The following is a 20,265-nucleotide window of genomic DNA, read 5'->3' on the forward strand; positions in this document are numbered from 1 at the left end:
TGTCATGGTGATGTAAGGTAGGGTAGAGTAGGGGCTTGATTTTACCCCCGCTTCCCACTCACCTCCTGGCAAGCTCCAGTGGTGGCTTCACAAAAGGTCAGGATAGAGCAGTTCTGAGGTCGGTTTAACCAGCGCACTGCTAGGCGAGTGTTGGCAAACCACTTCACCATTGTGATGTAATATTCCCTGGAGAAACAATGGCAGTTATGTTTCATACATACAGAGGGCGGAAGAGACTCAACATGTCTGGACCCACAGCAGTAATAGGACACAGACTCCCCAACCCTCTTAATCACTTAAAGATATGTTCTGTAAAAGTAAGCTTATGAGACTAAAGCTGACCACATCTCGCCAGCATCTCATTCAATTTAATGTTTATATACACTTTTAGCCTGCTCTTTCATGCAAAGTCATCTTAAAATAGCAACATCCTCGTCGCCATGAAAAGTGTAGTAATCACACTTAAAACTTGATAAAATTGAAGAACTATTTATTCAGATACAGCTTTCAGTGACCCTCAGCTTCAACTGCTTGCAAAAGAATCTTTTATGATGTCACACATTCATCAGAAGTTCTCTTCTAAAAGAAGACATCACCACACAAACACAAAAGATAAAAAAACTAAAAGGAAAACTAAAACTTCTGAACAAGTAGAAAATATAAAATGTATATGGACAACAAGCAGAAAAAAAGGAAGCTGCAACCACTTTTTCTTTATATTTCCCTCTTTTAATCTTGGAGGTACACCACACATCTTTTTGTGATTTAATTTCACTCTTTTACCACCTACAGGTTCCCCCCTACGACTTTGGAGGGATCCTTGCCATAGACTCATAGACTTGCCATAGACCATTGTCTCAGGGACGCAAAGGGACAGATTTACAAGCCTCTTGCGATACTTTTACGCCGCCGTTGCGACACTTTTGTGACGCAGCGGCGGCATAAACAATGCGCCACAGTGCGACTTATTTACAACGGGACGCATCTAGGCAGATGCGCCACATTGTAAAGCCCTGCGCCACATGAAAACTGCGTCAGGTTTCTTGTGGGCATTCTGTCGCAGCGTGGGCGTTCCCTCGCAGGAAAGCCCCGTAAAACTAACGCAGTGAAATCTACACGATTGAAGCAAGCGTAAGAAATTACGGACCACGTTAAGTAGGGGTGGCCCCTGTGCATTGCAGGAGTTGCGTCACGCTTGTGACACGACTCCAGCAACGTGCCGCCTGTCCACCACAAGATGCGTCACTCATCTGCCCCTCCTTGCACCATGGTGCGCCACATTGTAAATGCAACTTATCTGTGGTGGCGCAAGGGGGGATTGCGTGACACATCTGTTCTGGCGCATCCCTGCTGATTTGCAGAGATGCGCCAGAAGTTGTAAATCTGCCCCTAAGTGAGCAACTTGTGACTTCATCTTCACCCTTCAACTCTAAAAATCTGGCAGATGTATAAAATTCATCATGACCTTTTGGTACCACATCGAGCTTTCCACTTTTTTCCCACTCTAGTGCACCCCCTGCCTTAGACTCACTTGTATCGGAAGGTGTCAGGTGGGAGGAGCTCCAGAGTGTGGGCGGGCCCGTACAGGTTAACCGCGAAGAGCTTCACCAGAGGGATCGGTTGACCTGTCTGTAAGGGAAGAAAAGATCATAGGCACAGGGGTACCTCCACCTGAGGGCCTGATTCACAAAGGGCCTCTGCACTTGTGGCGGGGGTCTCGCAGTGGTGGGGGAGTTCCCTGGGTGGAATCTCCACAATGAGAATTCTCATTGCAGAGATTCCGCCCTTGAGTGCAGAGACTCCCCCAAACCTACGATCCCCCCCACCCCCATCCCTCACCGGCCACGAGTGCGGTGGCCCTTTGTGAATCAGGCCCTGAGGATATACTGATAAGACACATGGGACACAAGATGGTGTGAGGTCAAGTGAAGAGTGAAAAGAGATAGAAAAATGTGAACGATGAAGAGTAAAATGGGGCAGAAGGATGAGAGAAATTTGGCAGTGTGGGGGCAAGGGGGGCACCCACCTTTGAGTATGGGTAGCGTTTGCCGAATGGGTAAACACTCCCCAGGAACTGGGGCAGCTCCATGCTTGGCACAAGGGAGTTGTTCAGAGTGATGTATGCCAGCCGAGCTCCGTCCGGGGACCACCAGTGTGCAGGGTATGCCCGCAGGATCTCCTCTGGAAGAAAGGGCACAGCCAGCCACAAGTGACAGGACGAGTAGCCTAGGCACCCCCCCCCCCCCCCCCCCACCCGCAGCACCCTTCTTTGATTGAATACATTAGTTCTGTCTTTTAACCTCCTCTCTTTCCTGACCAAAACTCTCCCACTTCACATTGTCAAATTTCCTGATCATGCAACACCCTCACCCCCCCCCCCCCACCCCCCACCCTCACCCCCCCCCCCCCCCCACCCCCACCCTGGAAAACTTAAATATGCGCACTTATAAACGTAACTGTGTCTTACTTCGGTCATATTTCTTGCTCAGGTTAAGTGTGCCCACAGGAATTGCCTGTCTCTGACATGCTGAAGCTTTTTCATTGTGCCTCTTGAGACGTAAAGAGCGTGCTCAGCTAAAACTGCTTATGTTTTTTATTACAGTTTTTGAAGGCCACTGTCACCTCGAGCTCAGCTAGGCACCTGCGTGTGCTCAATGTAGGAATGTACCAACTATTGCCCTCTGCCGTGGGGAACCCTTGGCCAGTTGACTCTGACTCACAGAATATTCATTTTTCTTTTGTCAATAAATCATTTCAGACTCCGACTGACGTCTGCCCATATTGTCTTTCACAACTCACATCTCTTTGTTCCCGTCTCTCATCCTCACCTCAGTCTGTCCCCATATCTGATCCCCCCTGCCCGTTGCCTCTTATCGGCCCTCTTTTAATGTGCCCACTGCCACATGCCGTCCCCATGCTCAGCATCTGTCTGGTCTTACCTTCATACAGCCAATCAGACACTCCGTTAGTCACAGTCCCGGGCTTCCCAGATGAGGTGAGTCGCAAGGCCTGCCCGGAGCCATCCTGCTGGTAATAGATATTGTTCTCAAAGACAAACACCTGGGAAGAAATGGATGCAGGGCACGGTGAGTAGCAAATGAAGTGGCGGCATGCACACTGTCACGTGACCTTGCTATCGAATTCCGTTAGAATTGTGTAGGAGAAGACGTGCTGTCGGACAAGTGTATGCAGTGCTTTAAATGGGCGAGTACTGTCCTGTATGGAGTATTGGCACTTTTGTATTTTGAGAGGGTGAGTATATCCTGTACGGAGAACTTGCACTTTTGTATTTTGAGAGAGTGAGTACCGGCACTTCTCAAGAGAGACCTAACCCTTTTAATTGGAGAGGGCGAGTGCTGGCACTTTTCAAGAGGGACAAAACACTTTTAATTGGAGAGTACCGGCACTTCTCAGAAACAAGCAGATATTCTTGTACAGAGTACCTGCACTTCTACTTTTCCATTCAAGCACTGAAGATATTTAATATTCTCTCACGCTGCTAATTCCCAAAACTGCATACAAGAATAGTATGAGAAACTCTAAGATGATGCGGTGAGCAGGAGTATGTATGTGCATAACAGTTATTCAGGAGACTGGGGCAGATGTACGACCGTTTTAGCAGTCTCAAACGAAAAATCGGGCCGTTTGCGACCACTAATAAGGGGTGAAGCATGTACAAACCCTATTTTGCGAGTCAGTAACTTATTACTGACTCACAAAATAGGGTTTGTGAGTCACTATTAGGAAGGGGTGTACCAAGTGCATCCCTTCGTATTGGCAAGTCACAGGGGGAAGTACAATTGTTTTGCGACCGCTTTTTGCACTTACCACCAATTGCTAATTGGTGGTAAGCCAGTCGAAAATGGGAAGGGATTCCCAGGGGACCGCTTCTCCTTTGTGTTTGGCAGCGAAGATATTTTTTAAGAGCAGGCAGTGGCCCCACTGACCACTGCCTGCCCTCAAAGAAAATGTTTCATTTTTTTTCTTTTAAACACATCCCACTTTCCTTTCATTTAACCGCGGCGTAAAATCCGTCGCGGTGCGGGCGTTTCCGTACGCGGGCAGGGCCACGCCGGCCAACGGATGTGCGCAGCACTATGGAGGTATTGCTTGCGATAGCCGTTGGCTGACACACGCAGCAAACGGGCTAAGGAAAATGGCTGCATTTGAAAAGAAATATTGCTTTATTTAAAAAGCATGGTGGTCTGTTGTCCCCAGCAAGGCACCATCCCAGTGGTTGTAGCCCATTCCCAATGGCTCGCAAATTGCGACCTGCCTCATGAATATTGATGAGGTAGATTATTTGCGACTCCATTGTGAGTCTGAGACACAAAAGTACCTTCACTACTGTGAGTCGCAAATTGCGAGTCGCAAAAAATCACAATTTGCGACCTGCAAAACGGAATGGCCCTATTATCTGCCCCTTTGTTCCAGGACGGTGGGGGCCCTCTTTGCTTGTTTGTGTCGGGTAGCTGTATGTAATCTCTCCTAGCACTGTCTCTATTGCTCTTTGTGAGCCTGGTGACACAGGTAAGCCCAGGAATGACGGGCAGGCTTTACTCTTGGTACTGTCTGAGAATCTGGCCAGTGGTTACATCCTTGGGTATTGTGTGCTGGACAGGTGTATCGCTCTTTAGTACGGTTTGTTTGGAACAATTTACTTCTGTAGTGATGACACTACTGTGATGATGCATGACGGACATATGTGTGTGTGTTTGTGTGTGTGCGTGTCCATCTCTGGCTATATTTAATTGTAACACTTTGTCCTGGGCCAGTTTTGGCGACAGTGGAACGTTGTATGCTGGGCGAGTGCAAGGAATATTCCTTTGCATTGTTTGAGGCAGTGTGTGGCACCAGAGAGATGTGGTGTGCTGGACAGGTGCACATATTACGTTTAGTAGTGTCTGCCACTGCTCATCGTAGCAGTAGAGGGACTACTTAGCTTCTGCTACTACTAGAATTGCTTTATGTATGCATGATTCACTTACACTGTTTGTTTGGGGCACCGTGTACTTGGGTACTGCTAGGGCCTTTGCGATGTGAGTGTTGCTTGGAAAGGTGTATGTTATGTGTCTCTAGTAGTGCCTGTTTCAGATACTGTGTATCTGGTGAGTGGTTCATCGCTTGCATGTATGGTTTTGCGGAATTGTCTTTTTGAGGCGGTGTGTGCCTGTGCAGAGTAGGGGCGTGAACATCATTGGGGGCCGGTGCGTTGGGTAACTACGTGGCCTGTGGTGCTACCATATGGATTCTCTGTGGTGAGGGGGTGCAAATCTATGTTGTAGTAAACATATGTATATGTGTTTCTTTCTGACACTAAAATATAGCCTCACAGAACCTATGGGGTTTGGTTCCCTTTTGCCCTGGTTTTGAGGATCTGAGCACAGGCTGCACTCTGGTGTTGTTTGTGATTTATAACTTGTACAGTTAGTGTGAAGGTTTTCATTTTATTTTTTTGTTACGCCATTTGAACAGCATAGGCCTGGCAGAACGTAGGACAGCATGGACCCCTGGTGACGCCACATCCCTTTGGTCAGCACTTCCTGTTTTATGTCGCATTAAATGCATGCACTGAGTATACATCTCTTTGCTCCAACTTGTGACTGCCATTTTGCTCAATGAGGAACTGTTTCCAGAATGCCACGTGACACGTGCTTGCATCGCTGTAAGAAAATGTCCAGCCTGTCAAGATGACGCACCAGTTGACTCCCTTGTGGACCCCAGGCGGCGAACTGCAGGGTTGAATGGTTCACTTCCGGTGGGTTCAGCTCTGAGATCTTTCTGCAAGAAAAAAAGGTAGTCTCACTTGAGAGCAGAGGCGTAGCTTCCATTGGTATAGCAGGTGCAGTGGCACCAGGGCTCAGAGACCAGAGGGCCGCACCGATCCTCGTTTATTGTTGTATTTCACAGTTTAAACAGAGATCAGGGGCTCATTTTCTTCTTTGCACTAGGGCCCTTGAAACACTGGATACGCCAGTGCTAGAGGGGGAAGACTGTGAGGTGTGTGATACATGAATTATACTTAGAAAGGACACCTAAATGCAGAGCAGTGTAACAATGGACCCCGCGGTGCAGGGGGGCCCGAGCTCCAGGCCCACTGTGCATGTGCAGCGGCCCCTGGCCCGAGAGCCCCTGACTGGGTCTTGAGTGCGGGGGACCCTCTCCATGTACTTTGCAGGGGGCGCGCTCAAGTTTTGTTACACCACTGCACATGCACTATACCTCTCCTCTAGATGCTGAACATGTACCATACGCTCACAGAGGACGCCATGGTGATACCCTGGAGCTGGTGAGCTGCCCTAGCCTGCACTAGGCAGACCATTTTTTATGGTCAACATGCAAGAGCATGCACAAGTGAATACGCCTCACTTGTGAGACACTATTGTTTACAAAAAAGGCTTACAGTCCGCCCATTGCTTACCATATTTGGCTCCAGTGTACCTCTCCTTTGCAGCCTCCTTAATTGGCCAGTGCCGGCCAAACTCCACATCCTCTCTTTTCAGTAGAGCAGAGACCAAGCACAGAATGAGTAAACTTAATTAGTGCCAGTCCGCTGCTTGCACTGTGATTGAGATACCATTTCTTCTCCCCCTTCCACAACCCCTCAGCTTAGTGGTCCCTCCCACCTCCTGCATTTTGCTTTCACCATAGTCACATCGAGTGTCAGCTGCTTGTGTTGTTTCTGTGTGTAAGCAGGGCCGGACTAGCCATAGCGGGTACCGGGCATTTCCTCGTGGGCCGCCAGGGTTGGGGCCTGTTTTGGGCCCCTGGGGGGGGGACGTTTTTGTTACAGGGCTGTTTTTGCAGCATAGCTGCAATGTCGGCCCCTGTAATAAAATCGGCTGAAACCGGCCCTGGTAAACAGCTCAGCCACACCCCAAACCCCCAGAGGGGCGACCAAATTCTTTGCCAGGGCCTGTTTGGGTTCCCAGTCCGGCCCTGTGTGTAAGGCATGTTGAGTTAACCCTTTAGTGAGTGTGGGATAGAGGTCAACAAAGTGTTTAATTTTTACTATGTTTGCTGTTTCCTGCATTATTGATTGCCGCCACCACCATTTTCAGATCCCGCAGGCAAATAGTTCTGTGTCCGCTTACCATGCATTGTGTGCTTGTGCAACTATCTGTTTCAGGCCACCTCCATGCCGTGATCCACATCTTTTCCTGCTCTCGGTTGATAACGGCAGGCAAATTCTAGTCAGCCCGTTCCAAACAAAATTTGCGAAAAAACAGTTCACGCCCTCCCAAATAAGAAGTTTGTTGTCACTGCTAGTGCTTCTATTAGCCCAGGGCCACACCCCTATCTGCTACAGAGATCTGTGAGCGCCTGGTCACGGGGTCATACACAGGGGGTACAATACTTATCAACCGTCTTGCAACAGTTTGTCCAGTAAACGTGATGCCATTTTTCTCTGGTTCAGTCTAAAAAAAATGTTAAATTGGAAGATTTGCAAATATTGTTTTGCATAAGACACACTTCACTTGTATCCATTAACCCCTTGCGTGCTGCCATCGGCCATTAGCCAATGGGTGCATTACCTCGCTAGTGCAGCCGTCGGCCAACGGCCGACGCGGCCCCGCCCATTTTGCGGAAGTGATGCACTGCTGCGAAATCGCGGCCGCGGCAAAGGGGTTAAACATCGTTTTAACCTTATCTTTTTAATGTCCTGCTTCATCCGTTCAAGGTGCGGACAGCTGTCTCAGCAAAGCGCACCTCACAGGGGTGTCTCCAACAGGCTATGGGGAGCCATGTGATTCAGAATGGGAGCTACTCATGGCAGCACCAAATACGTTTTTGTGAATGTTTATGCCACAAAATAAAGCAAAGTCTGAATCATAGGGCGAGCAGCAGGACAGGCGATACCCACTCAGAGTCTACTCCCTCCCAGCCACGAACACATCTATTTCAGATGCATAGATTAGTACACAGCACCTTCACGCTCCTAACCAGAGAGATGAAAAAGTTGCAGATGAATATGGTCCGGGGAGTGGCTGGCACAGCAAACACTAGAAGAGTGACCAGCCTGTAACTGCATCTCTCCCAAACTTTATTCAAACTGGAACAACAACTCCAACCTGTGGGAGAGAATAAAACAATAACAGAAAACTTCCACTGAGTCTATTCAGCTGCTTGCAGAACAAGACAACGGTACACCTGCAGCTAGGATCCCCAGTTCTACTTGGCACAGTTCAGGGGTGCACTGCGGATCTGGTCCTCCCTGGACTCAAGGCATGGAAGTTCACAACCAAAGTCTATGGGCACAGTTTATGGGGATGGTGCATGTGGAGCAATAGTGAATATGAAGGATGTTATGTTTTCATAAATACATCGGGCTCCATGAACCTCAAGTCTCCGACGACGGATGACTTCCTGGTTGTTGTTGAGTCTTCCACAGAGGCAGCAGCGCTTCCAGCTGCTAGATGGTGGAGTAATTACAGACATCCTTCTCTCATGCGTGCTCCCCTCTCACAGGAGGTCCCTGACGTCCTCTTTACCATGCTTCCACTGGACTGGGTGTACTTCTCTATGTTACTCCAACGCCATACTCTAGGCTTGTGGAGGAAGAGCTAAGAGTACCACCTTCAAATCCCACGATCCACCTGCAGGGTAGTTGTTTCTGGATCTGGTTACTCCTGTCATCCGGACTCTGGTGCACCGGCATTGATAGGATGCTCTTTGGAGGAACCAGCTTACAACACCATATCATCATCTTCCTGGGGCCTGCAGGGGAGCTGCTGTAGACTCATCTCTCATTTTGGGATCCCGCTCTCATGGGTCGTCCCTGAGGCCCATGCCCCTGGATCGCCATGGTCTGGTGTGGAGAGGTTGGATCCTCTTCTAGACCCCATGTCTGAGGTCACTCAGGACATCCAAGCAGGACCACAGTCCAGTCTGCCATGCAACCCCAAAGGTGGATGTCACAAATGGTCCAGCTTGCTCACATCTGCAGACGCCAGGTTTGCTTGGTGTAACCAAAGACTTCTGGAAAGCCAGCCTCTCATGGTGCCACATATATTACCTAGGTACTGTACTTCACTCTCGGTGCCCAACAATCCTGCGATGTTCTTGCACTTAGTTGTCTTCTGTACCTTGTGGTGTGCCAGATGTCTAATCACACACTCCTTTCTTCTTTCTTTATTTTCTCTTCTACTTTCTCTTCTCTTCTTCTTTCGACTCCTTATGTGTTGGCCTCATGCCACAAAATTTCCTTTTCCTTGTTCTTTCACTTTGCGACATGGTCTGGTCCCATCTTGTCTTACTCTTCTTCTCTGATCTACCCTCTCCATGTGATGTGCGCTTCACACGTGTCTCCCTGGTCATGTTCTACCCCTAGGACAATACTTTCTCCTTGTCCATTGACCAGACCACTTATTGTGACCTTCTTCCTTTCCAACCTCTCCTAGGTCTTCATCGTTCAACTTCAGGTCAATCTTCTCTGACCTCTCACTGGCCACCTTCTCAGACCTCTCACAGGTCCTCTTCTCAGCCCTCTTGCAGGTCATTTTCCCTGACCACTTGCTAGACATCTTCTTTGACTTCTCGCTGGTCATGTTCTCTTGAGGATGCACTCCTGGTGCTTCAATACTAAGCTGGCGCGGCTCTCTCTCTGCAGCCTCCACTCGGACCGGCTTTGCAGCATCTGTCACTCCTTGTGACAACCTGCGCCCTATTACTTGCAGACTCTCACCCTTGGGCTCCAGTGCGGGCAATCATCTTCTCTGATCTGGTCTTCAGCGTGCTTCCGACTGTATGCCCTCCGTCCGTTACTGGAGGGTACTCCTACTTCTGGCGTCGTGCGCACTCAAGTCCTCCACTTGCAGAGGAGTCCTGGGTGCGCACGGAGAGCACTTTCTTCACTCTTTCATGGAGTTGCTGCTTGGCTGTTCTTGCCTTGGCTGGACTCTTGGTAGTTTCCTCAGCTGGCCACCTTGAGCTTCTTGAGGCTCGCTGCATTGTCTCTCTCCAAAGTTCTTGCTCCTGTGTGCTGCCCCCAGGTATACCCCTATGTAGGGAGCCTTCTAAGCGCTGCAGGTGATTTCTCTGCCTTGAGGTGTCCTCAAGTGCTGCAGTAAAGGTAAATGTACAGGAATTTATATAGCGCAAATCACCAAGCGGTTTCTAAGCGCTTGCTTAGGGAACCCGTCCTGGTATTCCCCTGTGAGATAACCCCGGCAGGGTATCCGCAAGGTGAAAGCCAGGCATCCCGCCGCGAGGGGCCGTTGTGGAGATTAAGCAAGCTATTGCCCAGAGTCGCAGAGTGTGAACCCGTGAATCGAGTAGGCACCGGAGAGCGAGAATTGTCGAGTCCATGGACATTTTTCAGGACTCAAGACCCCGCCGAGCCGGGATTGAACCCTTGTCCCGGGCTGACCTCTGCTTCCAGGTCTGCCTCCTCTAACCAGTGAGCCACACTTCTCCACATAACCACCTATGGCCAATAGGTACCACTGCAGCCTTCTTCCAAGTCAGTTGATGCTGCAACTCCCTGGCTTGCACTGAACTTACTGTGGCTTGCATTGCTGGGACAGATTTATTTGGCTTTTAGAAGCTCTCTGGAGTTGGCCATAGTCTGCCTCTGATGAGTCTGTGTAGGGGGTGAAGACCACACAGCCAAAGTTCCAGTGTATTCTGGCAGGAGGCAGTACACAATTGACCTTCCTCCCGGCGATGGCACTTCAGCCAGGATGGCGAGGTCTTGGGGCATTTCTGGCTCCCAGTCAGATCAGACGGTGCTTTCATTCTCCCTCCGTCAGATCGGTCTGGACCATAGAGCAGTGCAGCAAACACCCACTGGGTGGCGCTGCCACTGATTCTTCCACGCGATCTGCATCCGATGTAGCAGCCACTCCTCGGGATTCCCCTCACTGCCCGCAACACTCCCGCTGACCAAGTGCTCCCCCAATCTCAGGGGGGCTCAGGGCACCTCTGCCGAAGGCTGCCACGAGTCCTCACACATGGCGGGTGACTTCCTGTGGGGCTGCGGCACCTCCTCACCCAGCACAGTAAATTTGTTTTCATTTGGGCTATGCGGGAGGGCACAACAGGCATCAGCAGTGTCTCAGGGAGGGTACAACTTCCACCTCCTGGCAAGTGGCAGTGCGAGGCCCACTCCTTCCCTCGGCTGCAGACCCTACCACCGGTATAATTGTCTCACAGTCGCTTGCCGGCTCCTCTGGCTTCTCAGCAGTCTCTCCTGCATGCACTAGTACAGGTGCTAGCAGACAACCTGTGCGTGTGCCAGCTTAGCCCTTTCGGGCCGCTTCATACTGCAGTCACCCCCACAGTGGGGCTGCTCCTTTGAGTGTAGTCCACTGTTGGCGCAGGCCGTACCTTATCCCTGCGGGGGTTGTCTCATGCTTAGGGTGACCAGAATTTTAAAGCCAAAAACCGGGACATTTTACAAAAATAGAAGAAGGACTACAATTTTACTTCAAGCGATGAGAGCGCTCCTCAGCAGAGAATTACAGAAGACAGTAAGAACATACATAAAATGCAATTTTTAAACCCTTTAACTTGCCTGTTAATTAAATTGTTTTCTTCAAAACAACTGCTAACTATCCCTGCTTTGTAAAACATAAAAAACACCTCCCATCATTTTCAGTCGACCCTCTTTAAAAACCGGGACATGAGCTACATTTCTTGAAATCTGCCTGGACAGCTGGTGAAAATCTGGGACCATCCTGGCAAAACGGTGACGCCTGGTCACCCTACTCATGCTCCCTTTACCGGCACACCTCTCTCCAGGCAGCTATTGTCTTCCACTCCCCGCACCAGTCTGTGATGCAGAAGCGTGCGCTCCTCTTCACGCACTTGCTGTGATCACGGAGGGCTCACATGCCGGGTACACTCCTAGTGCTTCATACCTGCACAGCACCTTGCACATCGCTGGCTCATCGATGCTGAATCTCCCACGCTGAAGACACCCGATTCAAACCGCGGCGCTTGGCCTTATTCCCTGGCTCGCTCTTCGCTCAGGTCAGGTCGGCTTACTACAGACTGGGAGTGCACGGGTTATTCACTGGCGAGCATCAGTGTTTTCACCTGCCTGGTTCATCATGCTGGTAGGGGTGCCTCAAGCACAGGCTATACTCTCCCTTTGTACCTAACATCAAGGCATCAAGGCGGCTGCACACACGGGTCCAACCACTCGTCACCAATGTAATGGGCTGGGGCGGTAGGCCCCCATCCAAATGGAATGATGACACAGACACTGGAATATGGTTAATGGAACTGCCCCAGGGCACATGCCGCAGCCCCTTTTATTGCCAGGGTCACATGTCCTGTGACGCCTGTGTTGGATGGGTGTGGGGTAGGGTGTAAGCCAGGCCCCGGGGAGTGGCTGGCACAGCAAACACTAGAACAGTGACAAGCCACTACAACATGCAACGGTTTCCAGCTTATGGAGTGCAAAGTCTGCTGTCTAATTGGCTGCTGTTTTCTGCAGATATGTTGCAAGAGAGAGAGCAGTACATAAAATTGGTTTTAAAAAAATGCCTCCCAGTAGATGGTTGTGTCACGAATAATTGACATAAAGAGCCCAGCTCCAAGTCTTTTAAATTGTTGTTGCTTCTGAAACAAGCTTTTGCAAAGCCAATAGGTCGCGCCTATGCGAGATCTGTTGGCATTGTCACTTTTTTTTAGCCATGTGCAAGAGCAGTATTGTCACTTTGCAGCATGGTTGAAAGTAAAAAAAAAAAAAGAAGAAAAAAACACATACACTGCCAGCGGTGACTGTGCCATTGCATTTTTATGTTTTTTTTAACATTCAGCCAAGCTGCACAGCAGCTGTGCTGCTGTACAACATGGTTAAAAAAACGTTGGCAACGCCAAGAGGTCTACTGTAGGCTAGAACTCTTAGCTTTCCCGGTGTTTGTTTTCGGTAGCTTGCATGTGCAGCTCCCTCTTCTCATTTCCCACTGTCTTCAACTCTGAACACTGTCGCATGTCAAAAACAACAGGGGCTTAATTCCTCCAATGAGCTTTTTTCACTCTCCTCATTACCCCTTTAGCAGTTAAGGTCTTGCAAGTGCTATTGTAACCTAATAAATAAAGTCTAGTGATCGTTCAAATTTGATTTTGCATCATTTATTAGGCAAATTTGGAGCTGCTATGCAGAAGATATTGTGTTAGAGGCCACCACCACCCCCACCCCACGCATGCTACTCGTGGCAACCGCCACTGGTTTATTCTTTCTGTTTATATCTTGGAACTTGTAATTACTGCCCCAGATGGCTTTATGAATTTTATTTATCTTTTATTTTTTTGTTGCAGTTTTACATAATGCAAATTTGAAAGCTATTGGAGCGCTTTACAAAGGCAGCAGTTACATTTCACATGATCAATGTCGTTTTCGATTTTTAATCCATCGGAGATTATGTGATTTGCCCAGAATCACAGGATGCTGAGTCGACACAGTGATCAAACCTGGCTTCCCAGTTCCAAAGTTGCCAGCTCAAGTCATTATGGCACATCCTATCCCTCATGAGACCCAGGGAGGGCTGTAAAGTCACCTAAGTTAGCAATGCGAGAAATACCCACAGGAAGCCAATGGGCTGCTACTGTAGTGGATAAAAGGATAACAAATCGCCATGATGCAGCCAGCGCAGGCAAGGTCAGCACTTTTTTCGTTTATTACTGAGGGAGGGGGCAACTCGGACCATGGTGAATGGGAGGTAGGGCCTGGGGGTAACACAGACAACGGTAGGGGGAGGGGCTGGGAGTAAGCACATGAACAAACTGAATGCATGATGGAGGGGCTGGTATAAACACCACAAGGATATCAAGGAGAGGGTGAGGAGAAACAGGCAACATGGGGAGGGAGGCACACAAAAAGGAAAGAAGTTTACAACGGTGCTTGCTGAAAACGCTGCACTCAGGTAGAATGATGAAGCCAAAAAAAGTAGTGCCTACAAAAATGGACAGTGGAAGGACACAATGCCTCAAGGTAGGTACAAACAAACAAAGAGAAAGGGAGACTACGTCAGATGACTTAAAAGTGGCAAGTAAATGAGGGTGACAATGAAGACAAATAGTAGGTAGTCTCCAAGCCCACAGATAGAAAACAAAAGGGCCATACGTACAAGGACTTAACACCACCATAGCATCAATGTTTTGACTTTACGGCGGCTATTTTCTTATTGCCAAGTTGTCACTAACATCAGTTAGCAGCACTTTTCTGGTGAAAAACTTGCATTTTTAAGATTGCCACTTCAGTTAGCGGGAGTTAACGAAAATGAGATGCAAGATAGGCTGCGTTAAGTAAGCTGACACTAACTAGCGTTAGTGGCGTAAACGTTTAAAATGGAATGGGGACTGATAGGGCGCAAAGCTGTGAGTTTGAGGAGGGTGATATGAAGGGAGGGCAGCACGTTTGGCTGTGAAGAACCATGAACATAGTCATTGCAAAAAAAACCCCAAAAAAAACCGACTAGTCCAAGAATGCATGCTGTTGGGAAAAAAGTTAGACCTGTGTAAGGGTGACACATGACATTCGGCTTTCGTCGTATAGAATGATTTAGCATGTGAAACAAGTGGTGACAGTTTTCGGAATTGAGAGAACTCATTATTGCAAGCAATCACAGGTGATAGTGGGGACGTGACAGGTATTGCCTTTCAGGCCAGGCGCATCAAAACACTAATAATGGCCGAACATTTACACACACATGACGAGTCTAGTGAACAAGATACTCTGCCTAGTACAGTGAAGTCCCCAAGGGGCTTGAGCGCTGGTATACGAGCCTCCCACCCATCTTGTAATAGTGTTAGTGGTATAAGACCTTTTTTTTAGCAGTTGCTATATAGAGCAAACTTGACCCGAAGCGCTGCACACAGGGCTCGAGTCGGGGTACCACACAGGTAGACAGCATCCCCCCACTTGTTTTACTGGGTGCTCGATAACTGGAGAAAATGGAGCCACACATTCACTCTTTGGCCTCTCTGGGGCGAGATCGGAGCCCATTCTGAACACTGCTCACGTGCTGGCTTCTCTGATGCAATTGCATCTAAGGGGTGAGCGAGGTGAGGTAATGAGTCTGATGGTGCAAGCCACCTTTTGTGACGTCACTTCCTGTCGTGAAGTCAGCGTCCCCCCACTTCTTTTTTTAGACTTGTGCCCTGGCTGCACATGAGCACCAGTTACGTTACACAAGGACACATTAATTTCTTGGCAGGCACGGCGAGATTAAGTGATTTGACCAGAATGCTGAGCAGATGCCGAAGCTCGAACCTGGTTTTCCAGCTCCAAAGTTGGCCTCTCTAGCCGGAAGGCCACAACCTCTCCCCTTGATGAGAGGCTCCTTCACGCTGACTCCTCTGTCAGCTGAGCCATGCTTGATCAAAAATGCATCACATTGACAGGTTCCATTTGGTTAAGATCTGCCATTTTGAGATCTGCAAACCAGGGGCGTGACTTTACCTTTCCAAATGTTATGTTTATGTTTTTGCACTTAGGTGTTCAACACATTAAAGAGTCTGGCTCTCTTTCTGTAGGGTTTAACAACAGAAGCATGCGCCTTACCTAGTGCCGATGTTGTAAACAGCATAGGAAGCTGTGAACGACTTCCGGAAGACCTGCACAGAAGAAGGAGAGATAATCTACAGGTTAGTGATGTCACTCTCTGCTTCACATATAACCATAGCACCCTGGCCGAGCCAGGACCTGTGAAAGAGCCTGTGATTGGTGGGACTTGCTCCACCTGCATGAGGCACCCGCTATTCATAACTATTCTGCATGCAGTTATTGCTATATACTTGCTTTTGCACAATTTACAGTAGAAATAGAGAATGATGTGCAGATGAAAGGTCGAGCAGCATATACGCATTTTAACTGTAGGGGGGAGGGGGATTTGGGCCCCCAGGAGCTGTGTAATTAGGGTGACCATCTGGCTTGGAGGAAAATTCAGAACAGGACAGTAATATTCAGGACAAAGGGTCAACATTCAGAACAAAAAGTCAATTTTACGCACAATAGTTTTTGAAACATTAAGGTAAATGACTTTTTCACCTTTTACTAGTTTAGCCAAGTTGAACAAAAACATCTGGCTCACCTCACTCTCCACCAGATGTCACACCTAAAAAAATAATAATGAGACAGAGCAGATGGTGTATGCGACAGCTTCACACCTAATGGAGGGATATAAGGTGCCCATGATCTGTCTGTAGTCTAATAGCACAAGAAGGGCAGACAGCTTCATTAGAGTGTGCTTCAGGGACTTTATAATAATATCAGGACTGAGAGCCCAGACCCACCCGAAAAAGAGAATTAAAGAACAGGATAAAGTTGAGATCAAATGAGAGATCTTCAGCAACTGATTCAAAGGATCTTTGTTTTGAACCAGACAAATTAGGAAGAAAAGAAGAAGGCAGGCCTATTCCTAAGATCAGACATTATCATCAGCAAATATTGCGTACATGGAGAGTAGTCTCAGAAGAGAAGCCATAAACAGAAGAGAGAAGAGGCACTGTCAAGAGGTTGAATAAGGAGTACCCACCCACACTGGCAAACTCTGCCAGTGCAATTGCCCATTGATAGTGCTTGTGGAGGGCAAGCAGAGGTCAGACCCCTTGGAAGATAGGACCCTGGGCAATTGCCCACTCTGTCCATGTCTTAAAATGACTCTGCAGTCTGAACCATATTCTGACACATCCCTAAGTGCAGAATATCATGAAGAATCGTCAAAATATTTGGGATGCAAATTAAATAACAAGCAAAATATAGGAACATGATGAAAATTTTAAAATGTAGAACATTTTTTCTTTAACATATGTCAGTGTTTCAATTTAGTACATTATATCGCAACATTGTATTTTTTAAAAAAATTTTATTGAGCAGAAAGAGGTTAAAATACAATTCATGAATGAAGAATTTGAGCAATGGAATTGAAAACAAGGTTAGAAAAAATGCTTCTTCAAATAGAGTTACGCAAGAATAAAACATGATTAAGGAGCAGATTAAAAAGGGGGGAGAAATTTAAAATACATAAAACTCAAAAGCAGGCATTGTTGTACTCCCTATTTCACAACATATTGATTCATTTTCAAGTACAAACAATGTGCAGCGAACGCAAACTTTGATCATAAAGTGCAAGTGCAGTACAGTACAATACAACCTAATACAGTCCATGTGCAACATCCGCAAACTTGAGTGTAAAGTGCAAGTGCAAAAATAGTGCAATCGAATCTGGAGTAAAGTGCTTGGGCAAAGAAGTTTGCTTATTTAATTTAGTCTAGCAACCTTTCATGACTGCTTTTAAAATCATTTTGGTTTAGTTTTAGTATTCAATCTAATTTTTAATTTAACCCCCCTATCACAACATTGTATTGACATTTATTAGCAGTGAAAGTTTCTAAACATCAACTTTAAAACATGTATTAACCCTCCCTCCTGACAAAGCCATTAGTGAACTAAGTGAACCAATTGTCTGGTGTCCCTTACATCATGGCCAATATTATTTTTCGGGTTAGTGGTATGTTACAGGCCAAACGAGTAGCCAGAAAATTAAAATACTCCCCACTTTGAAACAAAACTCTTTTGACAATCAAGCAAGTCATCATGACCCTCCCCAGTAGAGCTCTCTTGTGTCTTCCATCTATGAATCTATCTATTCATCCTTTCATCATTCCATGCACCCGCTGCTATCTACCATTTCACGTGTACATACTGTCACTGAGTTATTCTTTCATCCATATTTCAGTCTTTCCCTATTCCTTCTCCTCCATCCATCTGTCTTCCCATGCATATCTAACCCTATCCACAATCCCCCAAACCTACTCATCAAACCCATCCATCCTTTCACTCATCCATCCCTCCATCCACCCTAACACTCATCCTTCCATCAATCCTTTCCCTCACCCACCCATCCATCCATCCACACTTTCAATCATCTATCCTCCGTTTCACTCATCCATCCATCCTTTCCTCAGTCATTCATCCTTTCACTCATCCATCCACACTTTCATTCATCAATTCATACATCCTTTCACTAATCCGTCCATCCCTTCACTCATCCATCTCTTCGTCCATCCACCCATCCTCCCTTTCACTCATCCACCCACCCTTTCACTCATCCATCCATTATTTCACCCATCCATCCTTACATCCATCCTTTCATCCCTCCACCCTTTCTGTCATCCATCCATCCATTCACCCACCCTTACAGCCATCATCCACCCATCCATACAGTTACCTTTTCACTCGCTCATCTACCTGTCTTTTCACTCACTCACTAACCCATCCTTGTCTCTTCCATCTAATAATCTATCCATTCATCCTTTCATGCACCCACTGATATACACCATTTCACACTTACATACTTTCGATTCATTCTTTAATACATATTTAAATCTTTCCCTATTCTGTCCCTCTGTCCATCCATCTGTCCATCCATATCCAAACCTATCCATCCATCTCTAAGCCTATCCATCAAACCCATCCATCCTTTCACTCATCAATCCTTCCATTGACTCTTCCCCCATTCTTCCATCAACCCTTTCCCTCATACACCAATCTACCCTTTCGCTCCATCTATCCTCCCTTTCACTCATCCATTAATCTTTCACTCAGCCATCCTTCATTTCACTCATCCCTCCACACTTCCATCCACCCATTCATACATTTTCTCACTAAGCTGTCCATCCTTTCACTCATCCATCAATCCTTTTACTAATCTGCCATCCATTCACACTTCTATATATCTATTAATCCATTCTCACTTTCACTCATCCATCCAGCCTTTCACTCATCCATCCACAAATCCATCCTTTCTCTCATTAATCCATCCTTTCACTCATTCATCCATCCACTAATTTTAAAGACCTCTGGTTGTGGTATTTTATTTCAAAATTTTCGACCTTGGAAATATTTACATTATGTGTGGGTCATTATTTATATAAAAAAAATGCTTCACTGTAATTATAATCTAGTTTAACAGTGTTACATTGTATATTTCATGGTGGTATGTTCCACCCTTTTATGATTTTCTTAAAATAAAATCAAATAAAAGCACATGACCTCATTCATCCATCCTTTCATAGAGTGGAGTGTCATAGAGTGTTGTCATACAGTGGGGTGTTGTAGGGTTTCATGGAGTAGAGTGGAGTGTATTGGAGTAGAGTAGAGTGGTGAAGAGCAGAGTGGAGTGGAGTGTTGTGGAATGGCTTGGTGTAGAGTGGTGTAGAGTGCAGTGGAGTAGAGTGGAGTGGTGTGGAGTGATGTGGCATAGAGTGCGGGGGCATAGGGTGAGCAGGAGTAGAATGGAGGGACATAAAGTGGGGTAAAGGGGCATAGAGTAGAAGGGTCATAGAGTGGAGTGGTACAGAGATGAGTGGCATAGAGTGGAGTTGCGACGAGTGGAGGGGCGTAGATCGGAGGAGCGGAGAGCAGAGGGGCATAGAGCAGTGGTGGTTAGAGTAAAGGGGCATAGAGTGGAGAGGCATAGAGTGAGGGCATAGAGTGATGCAGAGTGGTGTGGAGTGGTGCAAAGTGGAGTGTGAGAAAGCGGAGGGCAAGAGGAGAGGGGCATAGAGCGGAGAGAAAAGGAGGGGCCTAAAGTGGAAGGGCATAGAGTTGAGGGACGCAGAGTGGAGTAAAGTGTTGCAGTCTGCGAGTGGAGTCTTGTAATGCTGAGAGAAGTAAAGTGTCACGGAGTGGTGTAAAGTTGAGTAAAGTGGCGTAGAGTGTCATAGAGTGGAGTGGTGTAGAGTAGAGTAAAATGGTGTAGAGTGGCATAGAGGGGAGTGGAGCTGTGTAGTGTAGTGGCATAGAGTGAAGTAGAGTGCCCTAGTGTTAAGTAGAATAGAGTAACGTAGATTGTTGCAGAGTGGAGTAGAATGAAGTAGAACAGAGTGGAATGGAGTAGAGTGCATACACTGTAGTGACGTAGAGTGGAAGGGCATAGAGTGGATTGTCATAGAATGGAGTAGGGTAGAGTGGAGTAGTGTCATAGAGTGAAGTAAAGTGTGATAGAGGGCAGTGGCTGCTGGCACGAATCTGTGGTAGTGGGGTAGGGGTGGGGGAGGATTAAGGGGGTTCTAAAATAATAAGAAAAAAACGTACCTTACCGCCGCGTCTCTCCTCCTCGTCCCTCTGCACTGCCAGAACAGGGAGTAGATCTAGGCTCCCCGTAGCCGATCACAACTCTGCAATGCAGCGTAGTGATTGGTTTGAGCAACGTGGTTCAGTGCTCAGCCAGGGAATGAGAGTCTGGGCGTGTTCTTCACCCAGGCTGTAATGCAGCCAGGGTGGAGAACATGCAAAGTGTGCATTAATTT

At 47.4% G+C, this 20,265-nt stretch overlaps 1 protein-coding gene across 1 annotated transcript in view; it reads right to left on the reverse strand.

Annotated features, from left to right (window-relative positions):
• The window catches only part of LOC147748202 (inactive dipeptidyl peptidase 10-like), a 508,957-nt gene that overhangs the window by 268,258 nt on the left and 220,434 nt on the right, over positions 1 to 20,265 (reverse strand). The window contains exons 6-11 of the mRNA XM_086959116.1: positions 15,515 to 15,567; positions 5,700 to 5,781; positions 2,940 to 3,060; positions 2,027 to 2,181; positions 1,532 to 1,629; positions 63 to 186 (exon numbers count right to left, since the gene is read on the reverse strand). Coding sequence (XP_086815242.1) covers positions 63 to 186; positions 1,532 to 1,629; positions 2,027 to 2,181; positions 2,940 to 3,060; positions 5,700 to 5,781; positions 15,515 to 15,567 — 633 coding nt within the window. The remainder of the gene's footprint in view (positions 1 to 62; positions 187 to 1,531; positions 1,630 to 2,026; positions 2,182 to 2,939; positions 3,061 to 5,699; positions 5,782 to 15,514; positions 15,568 to 20,265) is intronic.

The sequence above is a fragment of the Lissotriton vulgaris genome, chromosome 1_1 (genome assembly GCF_964263255.1).
Source record: "Lissotriton vulgaris chromosome 1_1, aLisVul1.2, whole genome shotgun sequence".
In the NCBI taxonomy this organism is placed as follows: Eukaryota; Metazoa; Chordata; class Amphibia; order Caudata; family Salamandridae; genus Lissotriton; species Lissotriton vulgaris.